Raw genomic sequence first — 14294 nt, 5'->3', positions numbered from 1 at the left:
CACCTCCAAACTCCATCCCATCGTGGGCTAGGGTTTCAACATATGAATCTGGGGGGACACATCCAGTGCCTAACAGGGGCACAACCAACAGGGGCTGGTGAGGGACTGGATGATGTGGGAGGAGAAGAGAAGAGCCAAGCATTGCCCTCATTTCCAGCTTGAACATGTGGGCTGACCCTGGGGCCATTTACATCGCAGGGACGAAGCGGGCAGCCGAAGGAAATACAGAGCTCTCTTTGCACGTGGGAAAATCAGAGGTGCCACAGAGGAGCCCAGCGGCTAGCGAAACATAAGGAGCTGCTGGAGGACAAGTGAGGGCTGGCATGGGTTTGAGAACCAGCTCTGTTGGGGTTCTGACTTAAGGATGTGTCTGCCAAGGAAGCCAAGGGAAGGACCAGAGCAGCTGGAGGAGTGTGCTGGGGGGGCCCAGAAAAGAGGTGCTTTGTGGGGCACTGTGTAGATCCACCACGCAGGGAGCTCCTGACAAACGGGAGGGCCTGTTGCTGTTAACCCCCGGGAAGGTGAGATCCAAGGGGTGCTTGGCACCATGCCACAGCTGAAATCAGGTGTCTGCCCTCACTCCGTCCCTGGACCTGTGGTGGGGGAAGGGGGCAGGGCCTGGGGACGGGCAACATACACCCAGGTGGCCATCCACACCGTGGACATTGCTTCTGCATCTGTGTTCTGTTTTTAATTCTGAGAACTTTCAAACCCAGAAAAGCCGAGAGGGCAGTAAGACGGATAGCTAGCCACTACCGACTGCTGCCAAACAATCCACCCCCAACTCAACAGGATTGTTTCTTGAGGTTCTGCACCTCAGACCCGAGGCATGGGCGGGGGTGCCCCTGCAGGGACATTCAGCTGGCAGGTGCAAGAAGGTTCTCTCCTGTGTGGGGCTTCTGTTAGCCAGGAGCTGAGTCGTCCATGTGCTTTTTCTCTACCCAGCAGGGTAGCCCGCGCTCCCTTACAGCATGGCCTCAGGGCACGGAGAGGGGCTTCCTTTTAAAGTCACGTGACCGCGCTCCCCTGGGAGGGTGCTCTGGGGTTGTTCAGCCACTGCCCCACTGACAGGCGTGGGCCATTTCCAGTCTCTCACTTCCGTCCACCCTTGTCCTGTGGAGCTGCCTGCAGGCAGGGTAGGGCTGGCTGGGTTACAGGCTACAGGCATGTGCAGTTTGGGCGGATGCCACGAAGGTCCCCTCCGTGGGCTGGTGCCACGTGCCTCCCGCCACGCCCCTGTCCCCACAGCACACCAGCAAGGTGTACCATCCCAGGGACGAACTTGTCCATTTCCGTGCGCGTGACTTCCTCTGTGGGCTGGGTTTCGTGTCTTTTCCTGTTTGAGGGCCACTTTCACTTCTTTTCCTCGCTTGTCAAGAGCTCTTTATAGAGCCAAGAGGTTAATTAACTCTCGGTTGCAGTACAGTTTGCAAATGCCTCCCTCCGTTTGTCTTCGATGTCTCTTGGGTTTTTGCTCATGCCATGCAAGAGGAACCCTTCAGTTTTTTGTATCGCTGGGCTCACCATCATTTTGACTTTCTGGCTTTTCCATTTTCTGTCTCTTCTTTTGTTTATAAGCCCAGCCCCCCTCCCTTCTGGGCCCACCAGCAAATAGTGCAGAAGAGCAAAGTATTCTGCTCAGGGAGGCAGCATGATGTACCTGCAAGCAGTTGAGTCACGGATAAAATCCTGGGACCCGGGGACGGGGAGGAGAAGCTGCGGCCACCACCTGACCACTTCTTGATGCCACGACCGTGCTGGGTGGCAGCGCCAGTGAGAAGCCCCAGGAAGGTGGCTCTTCCTCTTTTCTGCCTTCAGATTTCCCAGGTGTATCAATCAGCTAGGGCTGCTCTAACAAAAACCCCACACACCAGGCAGCTTCGACGCCAGAGGTGGACCCTTTCCCGGTTCTGGAGGCCAGAAGTCTGAGATCAAGGTGTTGGCAAGGTCGGTTCCTTCTGAGAGTGAGCAAGAATCTATTCCAGGCTCTCCTGGCCTCTGGTGGTTTGCTGGTCATCTTTGGTGTTCTTTGGCTCGTAGACATATGCCCCAATTTCTGCCTCTGTCTACATGTGATGTTCTCCCTGGGCACGGCTAGGTCCAAATTTCCCCCTTCTATGAGGACGCGAGACATGCTGGATCAAGGCCCACCCTAACAACGACCTCATTTTAACTGGATCACCTGAAAAAGACCCTATCTCTGAATAAGGTCACATTCTGAGGCCCTGGGGGTTAGGACACCAGCATATGACTGGCGGTGGGCTCAGGGGGGACGCCTCAGCCCATAACACCAAGAGTGCTTGAAACTGGCAGTACCTCATTCACACCCGGACTCAGGGCTGTAAGGGATTCTGGCGAGCAGAGCGGCTAAGCCTGCAGCCCCTGCAGCATGGGAAGGCCCGGACACAGGAGGGCAGGATAAAGGCTGAGCAGCCACCCACAGTGTCCCCCTCTAAGGTCATGAACCACCTGCCCACCAGGCACTTGGCCCTGGACTTGCCCCCGTGGGTGTTTGGTGAGAAGTGTTGCAGGTGGGGCCCTGCATGCAGTGGGGGTGCATCTGTGCACGCTGGCACGGCCCTCCCCAGCCTCCGGAGCCAGTGGGCATGCCTCTGTCCTTCTCCCCAGAACTACGTGAGCTGCCATGACCCAGACAACGATGCCCCGTTGAGATGGCCAAATGTCCCGTATCAGATCTTGGGAGGCCCGACGGCAAACAAGGTTATTTTTGACCAAAGGAATGGAATCTACGTCTTCTACGTTTCTATTGTGGATCCATACTACAGGTGAGCGGGGGTGAATCGCCCTGTGCCGGGGGCCTCTGGGGGCATGGCTGGCTCTCCTGCGGCAGGTCACACACACGCGAGGGACCCACTTTTCTCTCTCCCCTTGGCGGGTCCTGGATAAACATCAATGTTCCCAGCAGCCCAGACTGTCCCTGGGGAAGAGTGAGTCTTTAAGTTCTAGGTGACATTTGTTCACTCACTAAATAAGTCCTTATTCAGAGCCCATGCTGGGTGCTGGGGGAAGAGCAACGGCCGGCAGCCACGTCCCTCACAAGCCCCATCTCATCGGTGGTGTGCATGAGCTGACTCTTAGATCTCCAGGGATCTTGCAAGCCAACTGTCTTTCCCTTGGTAGCCTGAAATCAGCCACAGTGGGAGAATTTACACCATGGGACTGGCACACCCTACCAATTTCAGCCTTTCCCCCTTAGAGCTGGTTGTTGAATATTTTCCACCCACGTGTGCGAAGAGGTTTCTAGGCGTGCTGGCCTAGATTACCAACGTCTCCCACTGGAAGGGGGCATATGGGACAATATCCTTCCCCATCATCTATCCCCTCTGGACAGATACAAAGTCCACCCCCAAAGCCCATGGAGACCCTGCCTTCCCTTGAGACCCTACACCCTGACATCGTGGGGCCAACTCTGGGATGGCCATGGGTGGAAGACATGGGGTGGCATATCCAGAGGAGAGGACTACCTCTGGTCCTATCGTCTCCTCTCTCCGCACCGTGCTTCCAGTGAGTTCTCCTATACCCTGGGTTCCCCCTCCCAGCCTGCTCCACCCTGTCGCTCGCTGCCCAGCTCGTGGAGGCCTGTGGCCCCAGCATGCCCGCCCTCTGCTTCCACTCGGCAGTGGGCTGGTTTGTTTGCCTCTCTAGACTGAGCCTGGGCTACGGAGTCAGGGAGACTGCTGGTCCCTGGAGGAGGAGGGTACCACAGGGAACCTGGGGGGGGAAACAGGACTGTTGCCAGCAGACAGGACAGCAGACTCAGACTGGAGAAGAGTTGAAATGGGCAGAAATGGAACTTGGCGTCCCAACTGACCACCGGGGGCCCAGCGCTCCTATCTGTGGGTTTTAACACATTTACTGGGGTGAAGGGCAGGGCCCCAGGGGCAGCACACCATGGCCTCTCTCCAACCACCCCTTGCAGCTACTGTCACTTGGAGACCACCTTCAGCGTTTACGTGTACGGGGCCTTCCCCCTGTCCATCATCCCGGCGACAGTCACGATCATCCCGCTCATGGTGGCCATGCTGCTGTCCGTGTGGTTGGCCTACGCCGTCCCCAAACTGCTGCACACGGAGAAGGGCCTCCGGTTCAAGGGCTTCTGGATTCATCCCTGCAGGAGGTGCCGAAAGGCTTGTGCATGTTTCCGAGGCAGGTGCCGAGTGCACCAGGGGAGCCCAGCGTGGTCTTAAAGTGTTCCATTAAAACAGCTGGCGGCAGTGTGCGTGCCGCGTGTTCTGAGCGTGTTCTGTCCCCCTGCCACCTGCCTCTGCCGCCTCCCGCAGCATCCCCATGTCGCAGCTCCTCTGCGACAGGAGCGGGGCAGCCCGGGTCCTCAACAGGACGCCGGTGAAATGAAGGAGCAGGGCACCTGGCGGAGTAAGAGGCGACCCTCTGAAAGGCCTAAGACACAGCCACGAGTCCTGCTAGAGAAGTGGGGGGGGGGGGTCTGCAGAAGGCAGCGACCGGTGGGATTCCATCCCTGGGGTATAAACCCTCACGTGTACACAAACGCGTACGTGCGCGTTCTGCTACGTACACGGAGAAACGTTTGGAAGCGTCCACGTGTACACACACGTGTGCGTGCACGCCTAACGTGTACACACACCCATGACGCGAGCACGTGAGCCGCTGAGTACGTGTACACACTTAGATACACACACCCACGTGCGCACACAGCTGGCGTGCACACAGGTGTGCACAGGTGTGTGCACGTATATACCACATACACGGCTATGTGTATTCTCCCTAGCCGGCCAGTGGGGGTCCCTCTCCACCCACCACCTCACTCTTAACTCCTGGGTGGCACGGGACGGCCACCTCATCTGAAGGGAGAACTTGGGTGGCCCCATGAGTTTCCTGACTGTTAGGTTAAAAAAAGTACATTCCACGGTCCGCTTCATGGTCCAGTGCCATCTCGGTCCGGTCGTGGAAAGCCTCGACCGGCAGACACAGGAGGGAGCCGTTACCCCGCCCTCCCGGGCGAGCGGGTCCCCAGCCACCCTCCACATTAGGCTGACAGCTAACATTCGCATTGACCTTCAAGGAAACCGAGCCCATCCTCCGACGTCCTTGGCCAGGGCGTTCCCTTCGCCAAAAGCACTTAGCTTTAGTCTTAAAAATACCCCAAACGTGGCTGCGGGGAGAGGGGGTTCAGCAGGAAGCGGAGGGCAGTGGGCTCCGGGCTTGTCTGTCTGGCCAGGCGGGGGCAGGCGCAGACTCTGGAAAACTCCGGAAGGAGGGTGCAGGGAGGCGAGGCCAGCAGGCTCCCGGTGCGGTGCCTGGCAGACAGGAGGGGCCGGGTTCAGGCTACTGACGCTGCCTCCCCACACCCACACCACCGGGGCCACCCCAGCAGAGCCCGACCTTGAAGGCCCCAGAGACCCAGCCCGGGACCTGGGGCAGGAGGGCCCCTTGGTCCTCTGCAGGGGGAGAGAAGCAGGTTGCGGGCGGAGGGTAGGCCTCATCACTGGGCCATTTCGTGCCCCTCTCTGGGCAACCCTTTCCCCGCCAAACACCTGGGCAAAAGATCCTCACAGCGCAGCCTGGATAGCGTCTCCCCGCCCCCCGCCCCCGCCGTCTCTGCTGGCTGACCGATTTTCCGGGTCTTGGAGGAGGGATTTATAATTCCCCGTGACTGCAGGGCTCCCCGGCTCAGCTTTGGAAGCCCAGTTACCCAGGGGGTGCTGAGGGCCTGCCGGGCCTTCCTATGTGACCCCGGGCCCGCTGCGACAGGGCGGAGGAGGGGGCCGTCCTCCGTGTCCAGCCTAGGCTCGCTGTCCCCAGGCCCTGCGATGCCACCAAGCTGACAGCAAGCCGAGAGGTCAAATCCATTTTAATGCAGGGTGGCTCCCAGGTCCTGCCTGGGCCCCGAGGGGGTGGCGCTGGCCGAGCCCGCAGCCTGCTTGCCCTTGCCTCCCTGCCTGCCCTTCTTGGCGGACGAGGTGCCGGCCTTCTTCTTGCTGGGAAGCTCAGGCCGCACCACGGGGGCCGCGGTGTTGGCGGCTGGGGGCCCCGGGCGGGGCAGCGGCTCCTCATCCAGGGCCTTGAAGTTGAAAAAGTAGTCCACGTTGGAAACGGTGTCCAGGATCTCGGGCACACTGTAGTCAAAGGATAGCAGCTCGTCCGGCAGGTGCAGCGAGCGGATGTCGCAGGAAGAGTCGTCCCCGCCGCCCCCGCTGTCCGGCAGGGCAGGCCCAGGGGCCGTGCGCGGGGACCCGTCGGGCTCAGCGCTGCCCGGCAGGCAGTCGAAGAGCTTCATTGCATCTTCCAGAAGCACCTTCTCAGGTAGCACGAAGGCCCTGGCTGCCTCGGGGGTCCTGGCCTCACCCGCCCCCAGTGGGGCTGCCTCTGCCTCGGCCGCCTTGGGCTCCCCGGGGCCCGGCGGGTACAGCGGGGCCGGCCCGGGCCCACCACCCTGCAGCTCCTTGGACGGGAAGGCCAGGGGCTCGCTGGGCCCGTGGAACTGACTGAGGCGGCCTTTGAGGTGGCCGTAGGGGCCGGGGGGCAGCGCGGCCTCAGTGGGGAGCGTGAGGAGCAGGGGAGGCAGCTTGTTCTCCTCGGGGACAGGTGGCGGTGGCGGTGCGGGCGGCGGTGGGGCTGGCCCCAGGCCTTCCTTGAGCAGGGGCGGAGGCAGCTCCATGTAGGCAGGGGGCCCCCCATCCCCCACAAAGCCCAGAGCCTCTGGCCCGGGCCCCTCGGGCGGGAAGTAGGGCATGAGGTACTGGGGGCTCCCAGGCAGCGGCTGGTAGTGTGGGTATGGCGGGGGCGGTGGGGCCGGCACCGGGGCCTTGAGGTAGTGCTGGGGCTCTAGGAGGTAGGTGCCTGGCGAAGCGGGGCCCTCGGCCAGACCCCCGGGGGGTCCCCCACCGCCCACTGCCGTCAGCTTGTACAGGGACGACTGCCCGAAGTCGGTGGTGGCCCACTCGATTCGGTAGATGCGGGGGTCAAAGAAGCACCCGCAGGGTGCCATCTGGAAACCTGCAGGCCAGGGAGGGGCAGCCCTGAGAGGAGCTCTGGGACCCACCTGGGGGAAGGAGTATAGGGTGGAGGTGGTGAGAGGCACAGCCCAAACCTCAGGGACCCATCCGTGGGATAGGGAAGAGACCTGGCGTAGGGGTCCATCCCTGAGGAATGGGGACAGAGGTCCTGCCTCTGGGGTCCCATCTGGGAGTCAGGAGTCCTGGGCATCATTTTGGGGACCTGTCTGGGGAATGGGTGCCACAGGCTTTGCCCTTGAAGGCCAACCTGAGGGACCAGAGACATAGGCCTTACCTTTTAGGAGCCACCTAGGGCCAGGGGCATGGGCAGGGTAGGCCCAGACCCCTCCAACCCACCCCGGGGGTCCTCATCAAGGGCTGGGGGAGGGGCTAGTACCTGCCGGAGGGGCTGGAAACACCTCTTTCTCCGGGTTTGGGGGCTGATACAGGTTGGAGGACCCTGTGGACAAAAGCACTCCTAAGCCCTGGTCCCCACCCTGTCAGGCACCCCCCCCCACACCCGACACCCTCCGACTCGTACCCACAGCAGGAAGAGGCTCCGTGCAGGTGGGAGCAGGCTGGCTGCCTGGCCCCTCGGTGCCATCCAGGCCCCGGGGGCTGAAGACTTCTTGGGGAGCCGTAGGCGCATAGAAAGGTTTGGGGTGCTGCATGGGGAGGCAGGGCGCCCGGCCTGGGCAGGCCAGGAGGGCAGCAGGTGGGAGCACAGGCGGCCCACCCGGAGAACAGGCTCAGGGTCCTGCAGAGTTCTATTTGCCTGGTTACTCTGGGCGGCGGGTTCCAGGCTGCGGCCCGCCCACTGCTCAGGTTCCGGTATCAGGGGGTGGGGGGTGGGCAGAGGGCAGATGGAGAAACCAAGGCAGCCAGAGACATGCCTCACAAAGGGTGGGGCAGACCCTTTGCCAGCCATGCCCTGGGCAGCTCTAGGGCTCCTTCCTCCAGGCAGCCTGCCCGGATCCACACCCACGAGGGCTGAGGCCCCTGCCTCACAAGCCCTAGCGGTTTCTTTGTGGGTAAAGCCTCCCTGGGCAGCCGTAGTGGCCAGCACAGGGCTGGGCCCATGGGGGTGGCTGGGAGACTCGTCAGTGAGAAAGGAAAAGTAACTGCCGGGGACAGGGTCAGCCCGGTGTCGAGACAAAGCTCCCCAGAGCCGGACGGGGAAGCCTCGGGGTCACAGAAACGCCTGGGCTTTAAAAGAATAAAGTTTATTGTATTCTCACGCACCAGGAGGCCCCGCTGGGCCCTCAGACGCCCCCTCCCCACCCTGCGGCTACTTGTACGCGTTGGCCTTATGCTTTGGCAGAAAGACGAAGTTGGGTGGCACGGGTCCCAGCAGCATCTCACTGTGAAGAGGGCAGAGAGCGGAGTCAGGCCTGCGGCCCGCGGGCCCCCCAGCCTCCCACAGCCCGGCGCCTCGGTCTCCTGGCACCTGATCCGGATCCAGTCGGCCGCCTGCTGGCTGGCCATGAGCGTCTCCAGGTAGTCGCGGCCCAGGTAGTAGGGCGGCCGCTCGTTGATCCTCTGCGGGAGCCGCTCCAGGAGGCCCACGGGCACGTACCTGCGGGCGGCGGGCACGGGGTGAGGCCGGGCTGTCCCCACACACGGCCCCCCACCCCCCCGGCCCCAGCACCCACCTGCACAGGAAGGACAGCCACTCCAGGAGGAAGCGGCGGGTCTTCTCCACGCCCTGCGTGTCTGAGCCCCAGTGCTCCAGGCCGTAACGTGTGAAGTCCTGTAGGATGGCCAGGCGCTCAGACGACGAGATGTCCCAGTGCCGCTGCTCCTTGATCTCCGTGAACAGCCATGGTTTCAGCAGGGCACCCCTGCGGGGAAAGGGGGGGGTGGGGGGGCGGGGAGGGGGTCGGTGGCTGGCGGCTGGAGCCCTGGTCCCTGCCTCCCCGCCGGGCTCAGCCAGCCTTCAAAGCCCAAGAGTTCCAACCCTCAAGGGCACAGAGGCCTGCTCCCCGCCTCCCCCCCAGCCGCTGCGCACCCCCTCTCTGCCCCTTGTCCTGGAAGAGCCACCTCCCGGGAACACCAAGCAGGGACGGGGGCAGGGAGGCAGGTGCAGCTCCAGCCGGCTCTTTGTAGCCCCCCAGACACAGAGCACACTTACCGGGCGATCATCACCCCTGCGACGCCAGTCTGCATGGCGCGGTTGGCATCCTCGTACGACAAGACGTCCCCATTTCCTAAGGGACAGAGGCTGGGGGGTCTCAGGGAGCTGGGGGCAGGCGGGAGCTCGAGGGGAGGTCCTGCCAGCCCGGTGACATCCCCGGGGCGGGGGGCGGGCGGCAGGCATGTGGCCTCTGGGAGCAGGGCTGGCGGCAGGGGACCCACCGAACAGGGGCATGGGACTGGCTGCCGTCACACACTGCGCGATGTACTCCCAGTCAGCCAGCTTGGTGTAGCGCTGCTCCCGGGAGCGGCCGTGGAGCTGAAGGAGAAGCCACGCGCGGGGAGGGAGAGACGGGCCAGGAGGCGGAGGATCAGACACAGAGAAAGAGACCCAGAGAGATCAAGAGAGACAGGCTGAGAGAGAGAGAGACAGAGAGACGAAGAGACAGACGAAGGCAGAGACGGAGGGAGAGCCAGAGAGCAGGAGGGAGAAGCAGGAAGAGAGAGACCGTTAGGAAGGGCTGCCGAGCGCTCCTGAGGCCCCCACGCCCTCCGTGCCCCGAGACCCACCGTGACCAGGGCTGCACCCCAGTTCCGCAGCTCGGGGAGCAAGCGGTGTGCCAGATTCACACGCTCCTGGACGCCCGTGCGGATCTTCACCGTCAGCGGCACGTCCAGCACCTGCGGCGACGGCGGCGGTCAGCGGGACCCGGGGCCAGGCCGGGGAGGAGGCGGGGGCGGCCGAGGGCGTACCTGGTTCATGCCGCGGACGATCTGCTGGAACTTGGCCGCGCGGTTCATGAGGGCACAGCCCCCGCCCTGGGAGAAACGGGGGGCTAGAGCAAGGGAAGGCGGGACACAAGCTGGGCCTGACAAGCCTTCTCTGCCTTCGCCGTCCAAACAGGGAAAGCAAGGCACAGGAGCCCCCACAGGTCCCCAGAGACTCAGGCAGGAAGCAAGGCCAGGTCCCGGGCTCCCACCCACCCACACCGTGGAGGGTCCAGGGCCACGCGGCTGCTACCTTCTTATACACAAGGTCGATGGGGCACCCGACGTTGATGTCCACGAAATCCACCTCGATGGTGCGGTTGAGCAGCTCGGCACACTTGGTCATGGTGTCAGGAAAGGCGCCCTCAAGCTGTGGCCGGGGGCAGAGCAGGGAGTGAGGGGTTGGACCAGGCTGTCCCTGCCCACTATGGGGATGGAGCCAGCGGCCTTGTCTCCCCAAAGTGGCTCTGCGCCAAGGCCCCCGGCCCTCACAGGGGCATCGGGTCAGCCCTTGGGCCCATGGCTGAGGCAAGAAGGGTCTGGGAGTGACTGAGTCAGGCCTGGGGTCAGGGAGATCCGACCCTGAACTTGCCCCAAAGCTAGGCAGCCAAGAGCTCCCCCCTCCCCCACTTCCCGCCTCCCTTCCTCGGGGCGGCACCAACCTGGACACCAAAGATATCCTCGCACGGGTGGCGTCTGAGCAGAGCCCACTCAGACGTCTGGCCCTGCAGCAGATTGGTGCACACAGCCATCTCCCCACATGTCACGTCAGCCCCGAAGCGTTTACAGATCCGCCGGAAGGGCAGGTTCCCACACTGGGGGCAGCGGGGGACACGGGCACACGTGAGGGGCAGCAGGCAGGGACCCCGGACGCCTATCACAGCCTCAGGACCCACCAGGCAGGGGCAGACACTGGGCACTGCCGGGCTGACATACCGTGGTGAGGGGCGCCAGGTACAGCTTGCCACTGATGTCCAGCTGCAGGGAAACAAAACCCAGGGAAGCTGGCCAGGCCTCTGGGGCTCCCCTGCTTCCCCCCACCCCCCGCCAACCTCTGGGCCTCTGCACAAGTCAACGGAACCTGTGGGAGGACTGTTCTGTTCTCTGTGTTCTCCTCTGCTGCAGAGCTTCTACCCAACTGTGAAAACCGCAGGCCTGATGCCCCTTCTGCCCCTTCTTCCAAGAAGCCTTTCCCTCCCTCCTTCCCTCCCTCCACCCCAGCCCTGATTCTCTGGGGCTGGGGGTGTGTGTTCAGCTCTTTCTGCCCCCACACTACCAGCGCCCTCAGCAGGAAGCCCCGTCCACGCACCTTCCTCTTCTCACAAGGCCGCAGCCTGACTATATCCTCGTCCGTCAGGGGCCCACAGGTCTGCACCGAGCCACTGGCAAGGGCATCAGCGCCTGGCTCTGGGAGGGCCTGCTGGGTGTCACTGCTGTCCTGCCCGGGGGCACCTTCGGCCCCCGAGACCTCAGGGACCACGGCCTCAGGGGAGGGGCCTGGCACGTGGCCCTTACTTAGCTGGCGTAGGGCCTGCTCGGCGCGCTCAAAGCGGACCTTGCGCTTTCGCAGCTGCTGCTGCAGGGCCTTGTCCAGGCCGTTGCGGACTGGCGGGACCTGGACCCGCTCTTCCTGCACCAGGTTCTGGCCTTCGGGTCCCAGATGGGCCCCAGCGAAGCGGCAGGTCACACCATAGGGGCACCTGCCAAAGGTCTCGAAAAGCACACAGCGGGGGCCCAGGTCCGACGGCTTGGTCTCCAGGTAGAGGCCCACGTCGTGCAGGAAGCGGCAGCGGTCGCCAAAGAAACACTTTGCAGCTGAATCCTGAATGGGAACCAAGAAGCCATGAGGACGGTTGGAGGGAGGCCAGGCCAACCAGGCAGCCTGGGTGTGAGCCTCAAACCCCTCCCCTCCTGCTGCGTGTCCTGGGGCAAGTCAGGAACCCATCAAGCCTGAGTTTCTTCATCAGGAAGACGAGGACAATAACACGTCACAACTTCCTAAGGATTGAACCGGGAGCAGAGAGGCTCAGACCCAAGGTCTCTAGGACTTTCAAGCAACAATTACACTCACCTGGACCAGGGACGGGCAGAGCCTATTTTTGTCGTAGTGAGTGGGTTTCACGTGGGGCCGGCCCTTGTTCTGGCCCCGGGCTCTCTTCTGAGCCTGCGGCTGCTCCCCGGGCTCGGCCGCCTCCCCCGTCTGCCCATCTTCCAGTCGGATGCGCTTGGCCTCAGGTTCAGCCAGGTCATTGCTACCGGGGTCTCCTGCCTCGATTTCCTGGCTGGGCTTCTCCTGCCCTTTGGCTTCCAGGAATTCGTGGAACTGCTCCTTAGTGGTGAGGTATCTGCCGGCAGAGAGGCAGTGGGGAAAGGGCTTGTGGAGGGAGTCCTAACACCTGTCCCTGCTTAGGTGCCTCTGCTGATGGGGAGTGCATTACTTAGAACCAGCCAGCTGCCAGTGAGGGCCCACCTCAAGGCCACAGGCAGAGCCCAGATTTTGTCCCCGGGGCCCACTGCCGGGAGTATTGAGCCAAATTACAAACAGGCATAAACACCTCCGGCCACATTCGGCTAGAGAAAACTACATGTCCCCGCATGCCTTGCAATGGGGCCACAGTCGCCACATTCCCCAGCATGCCCCACGGCCCGCGCTTCAGACACAAGTCCCTGCCCATAGCTGAGGCGGGCTGCAGGTGCACAAGCGCTACTCCCGCCATACGCCCGGACTACAGTCCCCAGCATGCACTGCGGCCCCAGCCTCCAACCCTGCCCAGCCCGACAAGGACCGTGCTGTCCTTCGCACACGTGACAACCCCCAACGTGCGCTGTCCGCTCCGACCCTGCGGGTGCAGGAACCGCCCAGACTGAAGAGCCTGCGAGCTTCCCGCCCGGGCCGCTGCCCCGTCACCCGGCATGCACCTCTTGTAGGTGCCGGGAAGGCCTCGTGAGGGTTTCCTCCTGCCCCGGCGACTCACTGAGGTTTAATGGGCGCCACCCCCCGTTCCGGAGCGCCGGCTCCTGAATCGCCACCGCCACCACTCTCTGCTGGGGCCTCCGCCGCTCCCTCCGCCATCGGCCCCCCTCACGCCGGCTTTGGGGTGCAGCGGGAAGGCCTTCCGGGTCGCGAGTGCGTCTTCCCGTCGTGCTGGGGAAATGCGCATGCCCGGGGCGCCCCAAGTGACGCCATTGTTCGCGAGTCGACGTAAGGGGGCGGAGCCTGAGTGTGGGGGGGGAGCCTCGGGGTCCCACTTAGGGTAGTACCGCTGAGCTGAAGGGCTTGCTCAGTGCTCTCCCGACGGGCCGTAGTCGACCCACAGGGGTATTCGAAAAACTTTGAAACTGGGGCTTAAAAAAAAATAAACTCCACGGCTTTTATGCGGGACATTATCGACAGATAATTAGTTGAGTGCCTGCGCGCCAGAGGCTGTCCTAGAGCCAGACACCCGCAGCGACTACAACAGGCGAATCCGGACCCTTGAGAGCTCCCGGAGGAGCGGAGGTGGTGGTGGGCGGGGGAGCGGTCTGGCTTCTAGCGCTGGCTTCGGCTGCCCTCTGCAGGACAGTCTGGGGATAAAACGGTGGACTTGCGGTGTCCAGTCCCGGCGAGACTTCTTGCCCAGCTGTGCCTGCCCACCTCCGGGGACCCGAGCTCACTCCTCCCTCCTAAGATGCCCGTCCCATTGCCCTCTGAGGTTCCACCAGGAGTCTCCCCCCACCGTCCCCACAAGCACCCCAGGCCACTCCAGAGAGGCAGTTGGATAGATGGGGAAACTGAGGCCCACAGAGGGCTGTCTGAACATAGCCTCCCCTCTCTGGGCCTCCAAGGCCTCCCTGGCTCTGCCTTGCCATGGCCTGCGCTTTCTGTGTAAGGCAATCGAGGGCCTCCTGTAAGCGGGGGGAGGGAGAGAGAGGGGACTTTGGACTGGCCATTGACAACAATATTAATATTAATGACGTAATATTAATTGCTTATTATTATAGTGGTGTAGTATTAATCGTATACCAGTAGCTCTACAGTTATTGAGCACTTATTTTGTCTAAGCCCTTTTCTTGCATTAACTCACTTATTCTACTCTCTGACTTTGTGCAGAGGGAACAGGCATTCATCCCAAATCCACCTGAATCCGTGGGTCCCAGAGGTCCCTGGCCCAGGGACTGCCCCACCGTCCTGAGCCAGAGAGCAGGGCATCAGCCTCCCCTCCTGCCTCCCCGCCGCCACAGCCTGTGGGTTCCTGGCTCCTGCCCACTTGCCCCCCAGAGTCTCTCTCTAGTCCATCCCCTCTCCCATCACGCCCCCCGCCCCCCCCACACACACTTCTGGGCCTCAATCTTCCATCCTGCCCCCAAAACCCAGCCTCCCAGGCACAAATCTGACCATGGCTTTCCCCTGCTCCCAAT

At 62.6% G+C, this 14294-nt stretch overlaps 3 protein-coding genes across 4 annotated transcripts in view; 1 reads left to right on the top strand and 2 right to left on the bottom strand.

Moving 5' to 3' along the window:
• The window catches only part of CATSPERD (catsper channel auxiliary subunit delta), a 46852-nt gene extending 42478 nt beyond the window's left edge, over positions 1-4374 (top strand). The window contains exons 21-23 of the mRNA XM_028126018.2: positions 2629-2786; positions 3941-4198; positions 4302-4374. Coding sequence (XP_027981819.2) covers positions 2629-2786; positions 3941-4198; positions 4302-4374 — 489 coding nt within the window. The remainder of the gene's footprint in view (positions 1-2628; positions 2787-3940; positions 4199-4301) is intronic.
• A 1477-nt stretch (positions 4375-5851) lies between these two features.
• PRR22 (proline rich 22) lies at positions 5852-8128 on the bottom strand. 2 transcript variants are annotated; one of them, XM_028126400.2, is made up of 3 exons: positions 7537-8128; positions 7393-7455; positions 5852-6996 (listed from the first exon to the last, which is right to left on the bottom strand). In XM_028126400.2, exons 1-3 carry the CDS (start codon positions 7664-7666, stop codon positions 5852-5854), a joined length of 1338 nt encoding a protein of 445 aa, XP_027982201.1. In that variant the 5' UTR covers positions 7667-8128. The 2 variants fall into 2 exon arrangements, with proteins under 2 accessions (XP_027982201.1, XP_087873971.1); XM_088017845.1 differs by having other exon boundaries at positions 5852-7042; positions 7537-7644.
• Positions 8129-8202: 74 nt separating this feature from the next.
• Positions 8203-13022, bottom strand: DUS3L (dihydrouridine synthase 3 like). The gene is made up of 13 exons (XM_028126399.2): positions 12872-13022; positions 11968-12241; positions 11206-11718; positions 10833-10874; positions 10559-10711; positions 10150-10266; positions 9882-9947; positions 9699-9809; positions 9351-9447; positions 9127-9202; positions 8648-8836; positions 8443-8571; positions 8203-8356 (listed from the first exon to the last, which is right to left on the bottom strand). Exons 1-13 carry the CDS (start codon positions 12967-12969, stop codon positions 8284-8286), a joined length of 1938 nt encoding a protein of 645 aa, XP_027982200.1. The 5' UTR covers positions 12970-13022; the 3' UTR covers positions 8203-8283.
• Between the last annotated feature and the right edge of the window lie 1272 nt (positions 13023-14294).

This window comes from Eumetopias jubatus, unplaced genomic scaffold (genome assembly GCF_037043125.1).
Source record: "Eumetopias jubatus isolate StellerSeaLion01/CBP00866 unplaced genomic scaffold, mEumJub1_p1.0 scaffold_1, whole genome shotgun sequence".
Classification (NCBI taxonomy): Eukaryota; Metazoa; Chordata; class Mammalia; order Carnivora; family Otariidae; genus Eumetopias; species Eumetopias jubatus.
Note: the sequence above shows the minus strand (reverse complement) of the source record. Positions and strands in the feature narration are given on the sequence as shown.

Coding starts and splice junctions, on each gene's coding strand:
- PRR22 (XM_088017845.1), bottom strand. CDS start 7,644: ATGCGCCTACGGCTCCCCAAGAAGTCTTCAGCCCCCGGGGCCTGGATG. Junction 7,456..7,536: donor GGAGCCTCTTCCTGCTGTGG/GTACGAGTCGGA, acceptor TTTTGTCCACAG/GGTCCTCCAACCTGTATCAG. Junction 7,043..7,392: donor GTTTCCAGCCCCTCCGGCAG/GTACTAGCCCCT, acceptor TCCTTCCCCCAG/GTGGGTCCCAGAGCTCCTCT.
- DUS3L (XM_028126399.2), bottom strand. CDS start 12,969: ATGGCGGAGGGAGCGGCGGAGGCCCCAGCAGAGAGTGGTGGCGGTGGC. Junction 10,875..11,205: donor GGCCTTGTGAGAAGAGGAAG/GTGCGTGGACGG, acceptor GTTTCCCTGCAG/CTGGACATCAGTGGCAAGCT. Junction 8,357..8,442: donor GCCGACTGGATCCGGATCAG/GTGCCAGGAGAC, acceptor CCCTCTTCACAG/TGAGATGCTGCTGGGACCCG.